Source organism: Drosophila hydei, unplaced genomic scaffold (assembly GCF_003285905.1).
Source record: "Drosophila hydei strain 15085-1641.00,03,60 unplaced genomic scaffold, DhydRS2 tig00000001-arrow-pilon, whole genome shotgun sequence".
Taxonomy (NCBI): Eukaryota; Metazoa; Arthropoda; class Insecta; order Diptera; family Drosophilidae; genus Drosophila; species Drosophila hydei.
In genome coordinates, this window is record NW_022045643.1 from 4158108 (window position 1) to 4176404 (window position 18297).

An 18297-nucleotide genomic window follows, 5' to 3' on the forward strand; every position below is an offset into this window, starting at 1 on the left:
GCTCTTAAATTGATGACTTTACTTAGTTCTCTGCTAGTCTATGCACTGCTCAAGCTCAAACAGAAAAGAGTTTTACCTAGTTGCCCAGCAACATTTGTTAAGGCTCTACTGCAAAGTCTTTAGCCTTGTCCATAATGAAAGTCATGTAGAGGTTGCCACAATGAACGATTAGAAAAACAACTCAACACCAGATTTGTGCTGCATGCTATGGCATCGTATATATATATAAATCCATATGCATATATATTTATAAATATTAATTAATGCATCCTGAATATTCAGTTTCAACTCCTTGTGGTATTGCCTTGGCACTCTCTACACTTTCTATTCATAAAGCCAATTGCATTGCATTTCAACTGTTTTCATGTGATTTTGAATTCATGGCATAACTTGTGAGTGTTTTTTTTTTCGACTGCCAATCGCTGCTGCCTTTGAGCGCTTTCGGAGCTGAGCTAAAATGAAAATAAAAAGAGAGAAATTGTTTCCATTTCTTGCAGCAGCTCTAAACGCATTTTTCCACACAAGTGCAGCGCAATCTTGCCTCTGATAGTTTCACGTCTTCAACTGCTCAGTTTCAGTGTGCCATTCACATGCTTCACCTGCTGCTATCAGCACAGCGTGGAGGAGCAGCAGCACGTACCACTTACATGGCAGCCATATCACATCTAATATGCCGCTTGGCTGTGCCAGTTCAGATTGTCCTGTGTGTTTCATCTACTTTTTTTGGTGCTTTACTTTTTGCATGGTAATCTTATTGCCCCTAGAGCCTCGTCATGACGCTGGCTCTGAACAGTTTCAGTTGGCTTCAATACTATGTCCCGAGCAGGGCAATGTTCTTGCAACAGTTGCACAGAAAACCCAAATTGTGAAAGTCATGTTGTTAATGCTGTGCATTCCATTTGGATGTTGTTGTTGTTGTAGTTGTTGCATGTCATTGTCTGTAGACACCACAATCCTTTGACAGTTCAGTTTTGTAACGACTATCAGTTCGCATGGCGGCCCTTGGGTCGTATGCGCAATATCACGCATACGCAGCTAGCATGAGGCAGCAGTTTTAATTGAATTCGAGCGAATTGAAAGTTTTGCCAGCCTCGTTGGCGCGCTTTTTGCTGTTTGCGCACGCAAGTTTAAATTAATTTCCAGTTGAGTTTTCCAAAAAGTTGTTTAATGAGTTTAGTCAATGAATGTTAACAATCAAAGTGCTGCGGGGAATGGTTCGCTCTCACTCTCCTTTCTTCCCTCTCTCTCTACCTGACTAGTATTGAAATTACCCTGCAGTTACAATACGCAGGCTATGTCGATTAGTTGCTCAAATATTTGTAGAGAGAAACAGTCACCAGCTATTGACTGAGTCATCTTCTGTATCCCAAGAGCCGAACCCATTTTCTGGGAACTCCACAATGGCAGCGCTTTGTATGCCAATTGGATATGATTTTTAAAACGTTTTAATTTTTTTTTTTTGGGTCATTTGAGCAACTGTTTCACTTATCAATCATTTCCGCTCCAAAAGCAATAGCAAAACTACCTGCGTGCACAACTTTTATTCGCAGCCTGAGTTCCAACTGTGATATAACCTTTTTTTGCTGTTACTTTAACACAATATCAGCTGCATCAATCGCATTAACGCTGACTTTGACTCAAAACACGTACTCGGCGCCCAAGTATGCGCGATGACTGACTGATATAACCCATTCCCAGACCCCCGCGCCTCCAGCTGTTTGTGTGCATTTCAAATTGTCAGCTGGATTTGCGTGCGAGGCGCAGGCGCCAGCGACGACGTCAGCTTCCATACTCGAACTACAACTACAAATGATAATAACAGGCAACAACAGCTACAGCAAGTATTATGAGAGAAACAGCTATAACAACCACAATGAGAACAGCAAGAATTTGCTCTCAAGTGATGTCATACATTTGAATTTATGTCGAACTGTAGCCCAAGCCTCTTTAATCTCCATTCTATAGCGCCGCCGATGATGTAAATGTTTTTTTTTTTTTATTTTTGCCTCGAACTTCGTTTCAATTACAGTCTAGGTTTATTTTTGTTGCTGTTTTTTAGTTATTTATTTTTTGATGAATTTTTTATGGCATTTCTGTTTGCATTGACATAAAAATGTCGCTTGAATTGTTGAAATATATTTTCAATTAATTATTTGCAGCACTGAAAAGAACAATTTTTTGCTGTTGTTTTGCTGTTGTTAATTTTTGTGCAAATATTTGAACAAATTAATGACAAGCAAACACGCAGAAAAAGTCGGCTTTCCCAATTTTCTTTAAGCTAAGGAGAAATATGCTGAGCCATGGGCAGAAATATTTTGTTTGCTTGCAGTTTGAGGCTGAAGGCAAATTTTTGGCGCGTGTCTGTGACACAGTTGACACTTTTTACACTGCTGACCAGGGCCCAGGTCCAGGCATGTCCTTGCTGCCGCCCACTCATTCCATTGAGTGTGTGGGACGCATTTTGTGTAGCTAGTTTTGCTGCTCGATAAACTCTGCTCTGGTGTCCAGCCTGTTGTTGTGCATGTCAACAATAAATCAAAAGTTTTATCTTGTTTGTGTGCCCCAAGATCAAGTGACATAACCAGAGCTGGAGCTGGAGCTAGAGCCAAAGCCAGAGTCAGAGCTCGAGCCAAATGGCCAGACATATTACTGCGTCAGCCCTCATGGCAGCATCATTTGCAGTCTCAACAGTTTTGCTTGAATCCAAAGTGAACTAGTTGCAGCAGCATTGCGTAAAATTCTTATGCGGCTGCTGCTATCATAATGACAAGCATTTGGCTAGCACCAAGCATCAGACATCAGGCATCAGATATATGGCGGGGATTTGCCTGCGATCCTTAAGGCAGCGTACATTGCGTACTCAATCATGCCGTCAAATTGTTTGCCAACATGTTGAAAATCCGCTTGCCAGACGCAAACACACACACGCGCACACACAGTTTGATTTCCATTTGCATTTGCGAATTCCCTTTTCTTTATTTTTTTCTCACATGCATGAAAATTATTTCCGTTTAGCTGTAATTTATAGTCCTGGCGCCGAGTCGATGTTTATCCTGCTGCTTCGCTGTTGACCCAGTGGCTATGCAAAGTCTGCGTCAATTTATTGACCAACTTGCATGGATATGTGTGAGCGTGTGTGTGCTTTGAGTGGGCGTGGTTGATTAATAAGTGCCCCATTTGGGCATGCAAACATCTATTTAAATTTGCTGATTTAAATGTCAAGGCAAACATCACGTCTCACAAATCAAACGCGAGTCATAAAATTCAAATGCAAATTCAAATTCTAAATCTAAATCTAAATCCGAAACCATCAAACTGACGCTTCAAGCGACAAATTTGGTTAAACAAAAAATAAACGGAAAAAACATGACAGCAAATTACATGCAAATTACGATTATAAAAGGTGACTAAGACAATTTGCCTTAAAGATCCGTAGGTGTGATTGCACAGCCACCGAGTGAGTCAGCCTTGTCTTATCATAGCTGTGAGTGGGCCACGTGAGACTCCTCATCCACTTAGTCAGCCAGCGTTGGACGACCAAGTGGTTGCATTTCATTTTGAAAAAGTTGCGACTTTGCATGTCGCAAATTGTATAAATATTTGATAGCAGCTCGCTTAAATCAATATTTGTGTGGCATTCAACAATCTGTTGTGGCTTATCGTTGTTGAAAATTGAAAGCCACAAATGGTTATATTGGCCATTATTACGCATACGCCACGTGCGGCGCATAAGAGAGACCGATAAATGCAATTGTCATACGAATGTGAATGAATATTGAATGTGTTTTGGCATACCCTGCCAACCAACAAAGTGTGTCAAGCGGGTGTATTGAACCGCAGGCATAATGCGACTGAGCCACTGTGTATAAGAGTAGAAATGTCAAGTGTTGAAAAACGATCTGTATTTAAAAGGCTTGCCACTATCGATAGGCTCCTCGATTAATGTTTAAGGCCAAATTGAGTATTCAGTATTGCAAATCACATGCACATAGGATATCACATATTTCTGCTGCACCATCGAGCACTTTATTTAATTATATAGCTAGGCCATAATGCCCACTTTTATTAATGGGTCAACCCTATCGCTCTTACACTCGTTGTTGTTGTTGTTGTTGCTGCGGTTTCGATAGCAAAACTATAAGCGTATGCCGCAAGCGGCGCTTAACATATTGCACGTGACGATAGTGTTAAAAATAAACATAAATAAATGCGGCGCTGCTGCTGCAGGCAAGATGCCGACGAAAATAAATATAAATAAGTGCAAATGAAAATGGAAAACTGTAAAAAGCGAAAGATGAAAACGCAAATCGCCGCCTCGCATTGCGCTAAATGTGTGCGGTAAATATTGATTGGACGAACAAGCCAAGGTAAAGTCAAGCCACAATTGTGAATGCTGTAGGGGGGGGGAGGGGGTGGGGGGAGTAAAGGTGGGGGTACGACGCGAGACTGAACTTTGCGACTTTCATATGCAGCACATATGGCTTGCCACAAAATATTTATTAGAATTAATGCAGGCGCCATCATTTCGATGCACTTTGTAAAATTGGATTTTACGATCAAAGTTTATTATGACAAAACTTAGAGTAATATTTATAATTGAAATACATTTACCTTTAGCATAGACGATTTCGCAAGTCGGGGAAATTGGATTTGAGCTGGTTCAGCTGCAAAGAGAAAACATATATTGTTATAGTATAAGAGTGAATAGTATAAGAGTTGAATATAAGCTTAGTTTAGTAAGTTAAGGATCCCTGAAAGTAATATCTTCAGCTGATTGTTTGACAATTTTCGCTCAGTGTAGGCTGTAATGAGTGGGCTCATTGCAGATGTCAATTACCGAAACCAATTTCGAAAAAATCAGCACTAACTGACATGTATTCAACTGCACGACTTTTAACCAGCTGATCGCCTAATGGTTAATGACAATTGCAAACAATAACGACAACAACAACAACAACTACATTAAATACTCGCAAATTGCGTAATAAATGCTGTTACCAATCAGCATTGCCAGCGAGCTCACTCTGACCGCCGCGACCATTGTGAATGCTGCACAGACCACTGTGGCCACGGAAGCCGTCTCCAATTGAACAACAAAAGCTCGCTCGCTCGCGCGCGCTGTCAAACTGTCAAATTGTGCAAAATGACAACAGTAGCAACAACTTGTAATAATAGTTATTTGAGTTGTAAACAAGTTTATCTCTTGCTGCTTAGGTGAAACCAAAAGCGACAGGTGAGCTGAATAACTCCAGGACTTAGTATTAATTTATTAAATTATTTAAGAACGAATTCTCTGGAACAATAAATATAGCATAACATCAAGCGACAGCTGCAACTGCAAAGTTTAAGCTGCTTTTCAGCCAAACTATTGAAAATAGCGTGTTGGATGGCAAGAAAATAAAAAGTTCGTTGTAAGCAGCTTAAAGATTTTTCCGACCGATGTTTTTCCCCGTGCACACATTGGCTAAAAATAGTTGAGTTCTATGGAAGCAGCAGCAGCAGCAGCAGCAGCTGACGTTGGCTTGCAAAATTATCAGCCACTGCCCACTAATTGAGTTATTTTAAGACTGCCTGCATAATAAACTACATTAGATAAAGCTTTGCACAGCTTATGAATTATTTATTAAGGACAAGGGTGTGTTTTTAGAATTAATTATACTAATATGAGTCTAAATGATTGTTATTGCAATAGCTAAGAATACTATGCGCTTGGGCTGGGAGGCGCTGGGTGGCATTTATAATCCAGATAATTTACCTAGAAACAGAATAAAGCTGACTTATTATTTTTTTTTTTTGAGATATAAGGACTTAAACACATAGAGATGGAAACATGAATATTCATATTCATATTCACAACATAAAATTAAATAACTATTCCACTGCGCTGCACTTCTTGAACAGTTCAAGTGAAAATTTAAATCCTCTTATCATATAAGTTTAATCTATAAAGGTCTAGAAATGTTCTAATCGTTTTCGATTTCTACCATTTTTACTTTCCCAATTGCAATATATCTTCCACTGTGCTTGTTGCTGGTTTTTCCGTATTTTTCATTTGGCATTAGTTGAGACTTTTGCACTTTCTGCTGCAACATCTGCAACAAAGTTTGTTCCCCAACTTGTCTGCAGTTTACTTCAGTTTTTCCGCCGTTATTTGTTATGGGACTCTTTTTGTGGCACGTTTATGCAAATCGAATTGAAGTCATTTTGCGCGAAAACTTTGTTCCAATTATGGCAACAGACAGGCGCCACATTAGGTGACAATTGTCTCGTGTCTGGAGACTTTCCATTTCACGTTCTGCTTTTTATAAAGTATGACGTGACGCCACGCCCGCGCAAATGGCACAGGTGGCAACGCCCACAGTTTTTGATTGGTTTTAATTGCCTAAAATTGGGCGAGCTTGGGCACAATAATTGAAATTTGTTAAACAAAAAAATATATATATTTCGGGCAATTATGGGAAATAAAATGGAATAATTTATCAATTGCTTTTGTGCGTTTCGTAAACTACTTTGAGCATTTCTCATATGTATGCAAAATGGCAATTAAGACGAGAACACGCAGAATTAAACCAAATTCGGTATATTGGAGAAATGCCGAGTGGTGCGTGGAGTGGTGCGGCCCACTGACTGACTTAAGAGCACATTTATTAATTCAATTTTGGTTGCTTTGCCCCCAAAAACGGAATATGAATAAAAATCAAGAGGCAACAGCTGTCTATGACAGCGTGAAAATTGTATACTCTACGGAAAGGCATATATTTGCTGAGTTTGGATAAGAGGAAAAATTATTTTACAGTATTTTTTAAATATTATATTTTATGTGATATATGAAACAAATGCTAAAAAGATTTAGCTTGGGAGCCTAATGAAGCTTGTAAATATTAAATTTAGTTAAGTTTCTAATACAAAAAGTCTATTTTTAACGAGTTTATTTATTATATATTCAATAAATAATATATATAAGAATATTAACTTCTTAGTAGAGCTCAGGATTATATATACTGTAACAACTCTATAGTTAATCATTTACTCTACCTTCTAACACATTTCAAGCCAAAATCATTTTACCCTCAACAAGGGTATGCGAAAGTGGAAAAAAACAATACAAATGCGAGACAGAGAAAAATATTCGATTGAAATTTAAATTCAAATCAACTTTCCAAGCTGCCCGCAAATTTATGCAGAGATATTTTCTTTCATTCTATTTTTGCTGCTTGTTTTGTGTTCCGTTTTTTTTTAGTGGTCTCGATTTATGTGGCCCGATACTTCAGGAACGTCACGGAACCAAATGTACCAAATGAAATGCAAAATTTGTGCTAAAAAAGAACGCTTGGGAGCATAATTACGAATTTCACTTGCATAGGCAAAACAGAAATATCTCTGCGACAGCAAAACCAGAAGCAGAAGAAGTCCCCGACGAAGGGGCTGACAACAATGTGGGTAACCTAAGCCGAACGCATCCCATATTTCACATATACCAGCTACAAGCATATCACATAGCAAATAAACAAATACAAGCACAAACACAAACAAAATAAACGTGTCGATGTGAAGGTGCGGTAGAGTATGAAGCAGTCGAAGGGGCAGCCGAACGCTAAATCAGCAGCAAAGCTAAATAAGCAAATAAGATAAATATGAAAAAGATGCTGCAGCAGTGGCTACCAGAAAAACAACAGTGAGTAAATGCAGACGGGAATTATGACAAAGCGTTTCGGCTGGCAGCGGGGCCAGGCGATGCTCATGTCAGACTCAATGACATCTTCGAGTGGCTGCCATTTTGGCTGTACTCGCTCCAGGTCCAATTGTCGGTCTGCTCGAATGTTGTCTCAGTACACAAGTCCAATTGGACTTTGTATCTTGCCCCGGTTGTTGTTGCACTTATTTTCGGGGCACATTTTGCAGACGTTGCTGGCGTTTTCGACTGTGGCATTAACAAATTGCATGCATTGCATTTTATGTGCTGCCTCCAATGGTTCAAAAATGGCATTTTGCATTCACTGAAGTGTACATGGGAATGAACGGAGATTATTTCATGTATTATTTATGAAGCGAGCTGCTGGAAATAGACAGAAGCCAAGTGTCTTCCTATGCGATTCTCATGGTAATATATTGCGCAAGCGAAATTCGCTCAAGAGGATGCCAGAGGAGAAGTGAGAAAATAATTGAAGGAGGGCGAGCGAGAGTGCTAACTAGAGAGCGACAGACAATGAGAATAATAAATTGTAATTCCCAAATGGTTTAAGCAGGGACCAAGTGTATAGACCACTAAAAATAGCGCACAAGTCCAAGTGGAACTGCAGAGGCAACCGATTTGTCTGCACTTACAACATTTGTAAATGCAACATCTTGATGGAACCAGCTTGCCACGTTCCATAGCTCAAGTTCAAGCACTTGTTTTAGAATCTGTTGCAAGTCCGTTACATAAAGACCTGTTAGAGCAGGTACAACCGAACTCCAAGTCGATTGCCAAATGACTTGTGGCAGTTGAGGCGGGACATAGATCCGGTATTAGCCTGTCATGGACAGGCGACAGCATTGACCTGCCCTTCTCCAGATCGTGCCAGAGCGTTAAGTGGCAACGACGAGGCCAACTGCGTGGGCTTAACGGTGCCAGACGAAGTTGCTACAGACTTATCGCACAAACGAGGCTAACTGGAACAGTTTGTTGCAAGTCAATTTGCACCAGTTACCGCATCGACTGGCGGCAACAACTTCCAGAGTAATCTGCCGCTCAATCAATTTGCTGCAGGTTTGCTCAGCTGTCGCTTGTTCTTGAGACTTAAGCTCTTAGCTTATCAAATTAATCGTTTGAATTAGCTTGAGCGGCGCTGTCTCTCTAGAGAGAGACAGCTCAATTTGTGGCTGCCACACAAATTGTGGCAATTATTTTGCTTGCCAGCCAGTTTGCAACGCGAGCTGGCGCATCTTGTTAATTATGAATGAAATTTATGCAACAATGGGTGCAGTAGCCACACACACACAGAGGCAGCAGCAATATTTGCGTGTGGCAAAATGATTTAATTCTGTTTATCATAGATGCAACAAGCTACGAGGCAACGCCTGCGGGAGCAGTTGCGCCTGCGCCGCGAATCGGACCAGATTGAGACTTAAACGTTGCTGATTTTGCAGCTCGATAGGCAGCCGGCACAAATGTCAGACGCGCACGCCCACAACACACGATCAGCAGGCGGAAGGGAGAGAGAGAGAGAGAGAGGCAGACGGCTGGAGGTGGGCGTGCAATTTGTTCAATTGCGGCAGCCTCTTGGGCGTCACAAATGCGAATCTCGCATTTCGCTGTCTGCATCTAAAATGCTTTGTGGTTCTTGTTGCTGTTGTTGTTGTGCCGACGGCGCTGCTGGAGTTCAATTGACACAGTAACCTCGTCGTCGCTGTTTTTATGCTCCATGCATGATTACCGCCTCCAGTTGCCACAACAACAACGACTTTTATGATGCATTGCTCTGTCTGTGCGTCTGTCTGCCCCAGCCCCTGTCTCTGTCGCTTGAATGTCTCCTTTGTGGCTTGTGAAAATTTGTCATTAGGCACAATACGCGTACATTCTCTCAGCTCTTTTTCTTAACTTAACAAGCTGACATGTTTGTTGATATGCCTTATCTATGTGAGGGTATGAGCAATTGTTCTTGCTGTTCGTTGCACGAAATGGGGAAAATTACAGGGTATTCAAGCTGCCTTTTTGTAGTTATGAACTAAACGTAGGTCAAGTATTAAAGGCTCTTATACAAAATTCCTTAGAAGGCCTCTATAGCTGTCTCTCGTTGACTTATTTATTTATTTTTTTTTCTATTAAATATTAGTCTTAATTTCTTAAGCAAGCAACTATAAGAAGTTATAAAAATTGTGCTGGTCTTAAAACCTGTCTACGTCATCCTTTAGCATAATGGACTCAACTCAAGTAAGTATAATTAATAAAAATTTATTCTTAATAATGTTTCGGTTGCATATTCAATCATATCGTCTGTCTAGTTTTTGTTAGCAATGCCTGAACAAATTGAAGAGTATTTTTTGCTACGCCTCTTTAAAAGTTCTAGTCGCATCGCTTTCGTCGCTTGTCTAGCCGATTTATGCTTCATAGAAGCAGTTTTTATGTTTGTTATTCTGGAAAATTGATTCAGCTGCAAATATTTGCATAACTCATTAGGAGCGATGCGAGATACGTAAACTTAAACGTTGGCATTCACGTTAACGAACTCGTAAAATAGGTTTATTGTGCCTCCGTCTGTGTGTGTGTTTGCAGTTTTTGTCGCGATCGTCAAACGCAAATATTTTAATTAGTTTTTTGGGCGGGGAAGCGTCTCGAATCGCTGGCTAATTGTTGGCATTGGCTCAGCAAGCGAAACGGGCGCTGATTATGGAAAGATTATGCAAACATGTTTTGAGAAGAGGTTGAACAGACAAACAGCCAGAAGCTAAGTAGCTGATAGACAAGGGGTATTTGCCTTTACAACACTGTCAGCTAACAACACTGGCTAAGGAGACAGAGGAAACTCATTGACGGCCTGTCAAAACTAATTAAGTTTGTTGCTTTCGTTGACTTGCACTTGCGGAATCATAATGAATCCCTTTGAGGAGATATTGCGGCAGGTCGTCGAGCAAATGCTTTGTCACAAGGAATGCCAACCGGAAAACCAGCTTGTGCGTGATAAGCTGGTCTACTTGATGCGCTACAGTGAGTAAGTGCATCCGCTGCTGTCCATTAGCTAACTGTGTGACCTGCAGGACTGCGTGACATTGCGGTCACCACCTCGAATGCCGCCGGCCATGCGGGTCGCTCCACGCCCTGTTACTTTGATGTGGAGCGCACGTTCCGCGTGCTGGGCATTGGGGTCAGCGGCTTGCGGGAGATACGTTATAGCAGCCCAGAGACTCAGCCAGCGGTCGTGAGCTTTTCTCCAATGGAGACCCGAGACGAGGACATACATCAGAGTCCACAGTTGGATATCAATCAACAGCGTGGCACACGCAGTGGACGGCACATACCGAAATATATGCCACCTTTCCCCGGACTCCATACCTACAGGAACACCATGATGGACATTGTGACGGATCGAGGCTACAGCTCGGAGCGGGAGCGTCGTGCGCAACTGCATCAGAGTGCCCAGAAGGCGCTTAATGCATTTTATCTGCGCACAATGCCGAAATCTTCGCTGTTCACCGAGCCGCAACCGAACACGGATTTTATGGGTGAGTCGCCGAAAGAGCTGATCTTTAAGAGAAGCTAACGATTCCATTCGGCTTGATTAGTGCTTAAATTGCCAGCGCCCACGAAGCCAGCATATGTCACGGCTCTTATGCCGAGGGATGAGGTGTTCGATGTGGACATCTATGAGCTCAATGAGGAGTTCAATGAGAGGGGTAAGGGGTCGCATACTCCAGATTTAATATTTTAATACTTCATTTTACTCTAGCCCAAAGCAATTCTTTTATGCAAAAGTCCAAGGGCCTGAGGCTACAAATTCAAGAATTGGATAACTGTAATCAAGATGAATCTGAAGAAAATCAGGTTTATGAGAAAGAAAATGAAACTGAGCAAATGAACTACGACGACAGTGAGAATTATGAAGAGTATGATTATGACAATGAGAATATGGAGTACGGAGAGACTGAGATGGAGAATGAGATTGGGAATGAGAATGAAAATGCGAATGAAAATGAGAACGAAAATGAGAATGAAATTGAGAACGAAAATTTCGAAATGAATGAGAATGAGAATGGGAACGAGAACTTCGAAGAGATTGAGAATTCTGAAGAGAATGACAATGAAATTGAGACTTATGAAGAGGACTCTGAAGAGAATGAGAATGAGAATTCCGAGGAGAATGAGAATGAAAATGAGTATTTCGAAGAGAATGAAAACGGAAATTCCGAAGAGAATGAGAATGAGAATGAAAATGGAAATGAAAATGGAAATGAAAATGAAGATCAGAACTACGAGGAAAATGAGAATGAAAATGAAAATCAGAACTACGAGGAAAATGAGAATGAAAATGAGAATGAGAATTATGAAGAGAATGAGAATGAAAATGAATATTTCGCTGAGAATTATAATAATTCAGATTTCGAGCTAATGAATGATAGTGAGAGTGAGAGAGATAGTGATATGGACTGTGATAATGACAATATGAATAGTAGTCAGAGCGGCAATCAGAATGAAAATGATTTTGAGAATGAGAATATCAATAAAAATGAGAATGAGTTTGAGATTGAAATTGAGAATGAAAATGAGATTGAGAATGAGATTGGAATTGGAATTGAGAATGAAAATGAGAAAGAGGATGAGAACGAAAACGAGAACGAGAACGAGGATGAGAATGAGAATCGGAATGGGAATGAGAATGAAAATGAGGAGAATGAGAATGAGAATGAGAATGAGAATGAGAATGAGAATGAGAATGAGAATGAGAATGAGAATGAGAATGAGAACGAGAATGAGAATGAGCATGACATCGAGAATGATAAGGACGATATGGATATTGAAGAAGATGAGGATGATGACGATGACGAAGACGATGACGATGATGAAGACTTGATTGAAGATGATGACGATGAGCTGTTCTAATAAGGATTAATTATAATTATAGACTGGAATATTTTTTATAAATAATGTGTGTGCCTTGGCTTGCACACAGCTACATCTAGCAGAACAAAAAATGATATGAATTCATGCATTAAGGAATCATTTTTCAACTTTCTACTTGACTTTGGGGCGTGTTTACCTTTGTGTCCAGTCAATTTCACTTAATCTCTGGCAGCTCATGCGCTGCGCGCTATTTAATTTCTTTCAATTACATTTCATTAAAAACTGACACACGTTTTCGAGGGGATTCGAATTCCATGCAGAGCCAACACCTCGCTGCCAGCCAAAAGGGCGACGGGTGCAAAAGTTCAAAGTGCTGGCAAGCGCAACACTTGCCTGTCTGCTGCTGCTGGTGGTGGTGCTGCCTGCTTCTGCTTGCTCCTGGCTGCTAACGGTAACGATTCCCAGAGTATTAAATAACTTTGTAATTTAATTAACTTTGACGTCGGCGTCGTCGCCATCGCCATTGCCATTGCCGTCGCTGTCGCCGTCGCCGTCGCCGTTGCCATTCGCCCGCTTAACTTTGATTAACGTTTTGCAATTTTTCAACAAGTTTGAGTTCAACTTTGCTTCACGTAGCTTTAATGCCAGGTGCACTGGACGACGAGACTGAGGCGGACAGACAGCTAAAGGATTCCCGTCTATGTTTGAACTCAAGAGTCTGGATTACACGCGACTTTTCCGAACACAGCTCAGGTCGTTGCAGCTATTTGTGACGCTCAAGTTATTTGAGGCAAAGTATTTTGAGATTGGAGCAGTTGATGCTGCCGCAGCTGCTGCTGCTGAAAGCTCAGACTCAATCTGCTGTGGCTAAATGCTGTTGAAGTTTACAAAAGGAATCAACTGAATCGTAAGGCACAGAAGTCACAGTAATTAACTATGTCAGAGATCCCATTAAAATCAAATCCGATTCTTGTCTATTTTTAAGTAATTTTGTTCAAACAATTTAGCTACATTTATTTTGGTTTGTTTGATTTCAACACGTTTCCGTTGATTATTTGATTTGGCAACAGCTGAAAGCGTTTCACAGACCATTTGACTTTGATATTGCGCCAGGGCACAAATTGCAGCCGCAAATGCAATTCGATGACGCAAATTCAGGCGGCTGGCGGCGCCTCCCGAACAACTTGCCAAAAAGATTTCATATGTTCCGTTAGCAACATTAAATTGCATAAGCATAAACAATAAACAATGAGAATTTCTATTTGTACATGGCTCATAAACGCGAACAGCCAGAAATTGTTTAGACGCATCTGCAGTTAGTCCGTTGATTTGTTGCTCCAGATTGGAAATGCTTTTTTATTTTAGTATTTGTAATGGTTTTTGTGTGCTCGTTTCGGTTGTCATTTTAACCCATTTTAACCCATGTTCGCCTTTGGCTACAATTTTTTTCTGTCTTGTTTATTTGTGGCTGGGCTTTGTGACCCGCCGAGATAAATTGAAAATTATGACACAAGTTTTCATATTTTTATTTCCTGGCAAGGCCAGTGGGCGTGGCATAGGCCATGTAGTTTCATTTATTTATTTTAGTTGTGCTGTTTTTTCCCTTAAAAAATAAACACACACAAGCAACGGAAGTGGAAACATGCAACAGCAAACAGATGAGAAAGAAAAAAAACCAAAAACAAATAAATGAATATTAGAACTCGACGGGCAGAGACTGACTAAGAGTTACTCTATAGTTAAAACTATTTAACATAGAAATAAATCTTAACAAATTTATTTTATACTGTCTTTTATTTATTTATATATTTTATCTTTATTTTTAAGAATTTTATTCAAAATTTTTTTCCAATAAAGTCGTTAAATTTGATTTTAATATGTTTTTATATTCTGTTGAATTTAATATCCATAACCCATCAGCATGCAAAAATTCTGCTGTCATAAACTTTACATTTTCATTTCGGTTCACGCACACACACAGACACACACACACTGACAGAACATGTACGTTATCTTGTTTGCTTGTGACCCGCTTGGCCAAACAAAAGCCAATTTTTCATAAATCTTTTCCCAGCCCTCACCTTGCCGCCCCTTATCACAATTCCCCTGTCAACTCTGTTTCTCCCACAGTCTCTCACTCTCAGCTGCCATTTTACGGTTGCATTTAACCTTTTCTCTTGAAATACACTTTAAAAATTTACCGCTCTGTTGTTGTGGCTATAAAAATATTGTTTGTTGCTTCAGTTGCTCATACGCCCCGTTGTCAGTGGCCTGCTATACAAATTGCTGGCTCGTTATAATTATGACGTCGTTTTACTCCTCTCAAGGGACGCTCACGCACACATGCATAACATATGACTGTGTCTGTGTGTGTCTTGAGCAAAAGTCTCTAAGCAAATCAATTCAAGTTCACGCGCCTCGCAATGGTTTAAGAATTGTGAGGCGTGTGTAAATTCTTGGCACAGCTTTGGCTTCAGCTTTACTTTCCCTTTGTGAGTGGCTTTTGTGTTGGCATTTTCCTTGCGTTGACTTTGACGTCGCAAAGGAATGCTAAAGTTGCTTCAGCTGCCGGCTGCCGGCTGCCCTTTTCTTTTCTTCTCCTTTTTTGTCGGTTTATTTGATTTTTATTATTTTTGCTTGTGTTTCGGTTTTGTTTGGCTCTTCAGCTGCCTCGTGTTATTTATGTGCATGTATTTTTATTATATTGTATGCTTTTTAATGCACACAACAAGTCAACATGTAGAAACTGAGCAGCAGCAGCAGCAGCAAAACGCCAGCAAATCGCTCGTCAGACACGCGCGTGTTTAGCATAAGAATTTGGCATTGACTTTCTGCCTTTCACAAGGGAATTGACGCAGGCACAGCCAGCAGCTGTAATCAACTAATCAAGTGGACAGAGAGAAAGCCCTTTCGCCTCAATTTCGCCCAGAAAAAAAGGCCATTTTACAACAGCTAAGACAGCTCAACTTCAAATCAAATTATCAACTTTAAAATACATTTATAAATAGAGCTAAACTTTTGAAATATAATAAATTCTTTTTGCTTCCATATTTACGTTGTCGAAATGTTGGCGAAACTCATTTTGGGCACACAATAGTTCAGCTCTGTTGGCCATACATTTTGTCCCTACAACTGTTCATTTGTACGTGTTATTCGCACGTTTTCTTGTTGTTTTATGGCTGCTTTATTATGTAGCCCAGACCCAGATCTAACTCTCTCCTCGAGCGCTTCTAAGGCAACTTCTAGCCAAGTTTTCTTCGCTAGTTGTGCGTGTATATCAAATGACTGTGCGTGTTTAAGTGTGTGTTTCCCTAGTGTGTGTGTGTGTGTGTGTGTTTACGTTGGAGGCGTTTGTTACTCGATATTATGGCAGCTATATAAAAGTACATTTATTGTATACATCTACATATACATGATATGTATTTTTAGCAGCGCTTGTACGCTTTACGTGCGTAACGTGTTAAAATTAACACGAGGCGCCACCAGCAGCTGCCACGTTGCGCATACGCCGCATGTGCCACCACCACCTGTCTCCCACACTTCCTATCTATCTGCAACTCTGTGTGTATTCTGCTTGATTAAATTGATTGAATTTGATTGCTATGTGAGTTGTTGTTGTCTGTCGAGAGCTGCCAATCTGGCAAATATTGTGCACTTTGTCTTGCAACCCTGTTGCATATTTCATGGGCAAGAGCAAAAGCAATTAGCCACGCGTGGAGTGCACCCGACTTGGGCGCTGTGGCAGTCAGCTTCACCTGTCTTGCCACCAATTCGATGAAGTGAAATGTAAATTTGCCTAAGACGAAACACAGCCGGCAATTTCCACGAAAATGCAATTGAATTAATGAGCTGCCAGCGCACACTAATATCCAGTGTAAGAGACAGAGAGCGCGGGAGAGAGGTGGGAGCTAGAGGTAGAGAGATTGCATGCTAAGAGAATGTTTTGAATACCTAATGGCTTTATTATGCCAAAGCGTGCGGCATGCAGATTCAGTTGCAGTTGCCTCTCATTCTCTACTCAAGGTAACAACGAGTTGAGCTTTGACAATTACATTGTACTTGAAGATCGTCTTCGTCTCCATCTCCAGTGTCGGAGTTGTGCTTCCGTCAGCGGCCTGTCTCATTAGCCCCCAGTGCACAATTGTTCGCATTCTAAGCAGTTTGTTATCTTTTGTCACAGTGCACACAAAAGCAAACACTTACAATAATAAATAATCATAATGATGTTGATTAGGGCCGATTCGCAGAGCTATCTGGCCTGCTGACTGCTGTCTGTCCAAGTCGAGTTTTGCATTTCATAATCATAACAAGTGCAAAGAGCAAGTGCTGCTGCCTAGACACAACTACTTTTGGCCCACTGAGCTGTTAACAATGCCAATGTGAAGTCGAGGCAGGAAGTCATCCGACTCAGTTATCTCTCGAGACACAATGGCTGCCAGCTGCAAGGTGAGTAGAACAAAGGCATGTTGCATAGTGTAAGCGGCGCCTGATGTCATTTCATGCAGAGAGAGTATTAACTATCAGATGCTCTGGAGAGATTTAAAATGATCTAGAGTTAAGAAGGAAATATACAGATGTATTAATACATATCACATAACAACTCCATATACCCCACAGCTGCATTGCAGTGCAGGGTATTTATATGCTTTAAGCAGACAGCTGATATCAAGAACAAGGGCAGCGCATGCGCTGCTTAGACAAAAGAAAGCGCTTCAGCAGCATCTCTAATGCAACTGATAAGCATCTGGGAACAGCAGCAGCCCGAATTGCAACGCTTGAAGGTGAGCAACGCAGGCAGCTCCACTTGAAAATGGCAACAATTCAGCGCTGATTTCCGCATCTGCATCTCTTGCCAGTGCTGATTGTGTGTTTGTGTTGGCGTTCACTTTTGAAAGTAGCCAGAAAAGCGAAAAGCAGGAAGAGAGCGGGTAGGAGAGAGAGGGGAGCACACACACACACACAAATCAAATCAGTCGCTGATCTATGCAGCCAGCAGGAGCACCAGGAGATCTATGTATGTAGGTTGCTCTAATGGGCTGTGACGCTATCGCTGCACTTATCTGCCAGTCGCTGTCATAATGCGAGACTGCGCTCCTCTAATCAATTTCAAATGCTCTTTTTCGCCGAGTCGTGCGCCGCTTTTTAGCTAATCAGCTTTTGGCAATCTCTTTGAAAGTGTACACACACACATATATATTTATATAGTTTTCCATATGGCCAGGCGCTGCTTCTTGTTGAGCTCAAACGCGAGTCTGTCAGCGGCAGTTGCTAGCATCTCGCTTAGATGTTGCAGCAACATTGAGTAGCAACATGTTGCCGCCTTGCGTATAAATCACAAGTGTGCCCAGCCCAGGCCCAAGTACAGGCACCAACACCGACACCGGCACCGGCACTGGCACTGGCGCAGTCAGTCATAAATTTTTATTGCCGCAGGTCATGAGCAGCCAATAAAACTAAAAAGAAGAAAAACATTTCCAAATGCATTTTTCCCAATTTATATATATCTGTATATTTATGAGTTTGTAGACAGATTTCTTTTATATATATCATTTTGCTTGGTCTTTTGCACAGAATTTTGTTTACACTTGCAGAGGGAAGCACAATTTTGGCAAGAAGTCTGTAACCAGGTCTTCAAATCATAAATTGAATGTGATTTACTTAACGATTCGAGCCCACGTTAGGGTCGTACTTGTGTTGTTACCATAGGTAAAGTTGCTTGAAAGTAAATAATTTATAACTAAATCGGTCTTTAAGGGCAT

The 18297-nt window shown here is 40.9% G+C and overlaps 2 protein-coding genes across 3 annotated transcripts in view; one reads left to right on the forward strand and one right to left on the reverse strand.

Annotated features, from left to right (window-relative positions):
* The window catches only part of LOC111598788 (trichohyalin), a 45895-nt gene that overhangs the window by 8507 nt on the left and 19091 nt on the right, over window positions 1-18297 (reverse strand). For both annotated transcript variants that reach the window (XM_030225937.1, XM_030225938.1), the window contains exon 2: window positions 4612-4664. The gene's annotated coding sequence lies outside the window, so the exon portion shown is untranslated. The remainder of the gene's footprint in view (window positions 1-4611; window positions 4665-18297) is intronic.
* LOC111601713 (transcription initiation factor TFIID subunit 8) lies at window positions 10504-17189 on the forward strand. Its single transcript, XM_023318431.2, has 5 exons — window positions 10504-10687; window positions 10738-11202; window positions 11263-11373; window positions 11427-11682; window positions 17156-17189. Exons 1-5 carry the CDS (start codon window positions 10573-10575, stop codon window positions 17187-17189), a joined length of 981 nt encoding a protein of 326 aa, XP_023174199.2. The 5' UTR covers window positions 10504-10572.

Coding starts and splice junctions, on each gene's coding strand:
- LOC111601713 (XM_023318431.2), top strand. CDS start 10,573: ATGAATCCCTTTGAGGAGATATTGCGGCAGGTCGTCGAGCAAATGCTT. Junction 11,203..11,262: donor ACCGAACACGGATTTTATGG/GTGAGTCGCCGA, acceptor CGGCTTGATTAG/TGCTTAAATTGCCAGCGCCC. Junction 11,374..11,426: donor TGAGGAGTTCAATGAGAGGG/GTAAGGGGTCGC, acceptor ATTTTACTCTAG/CCCAAAGCAATTCTTTTATG.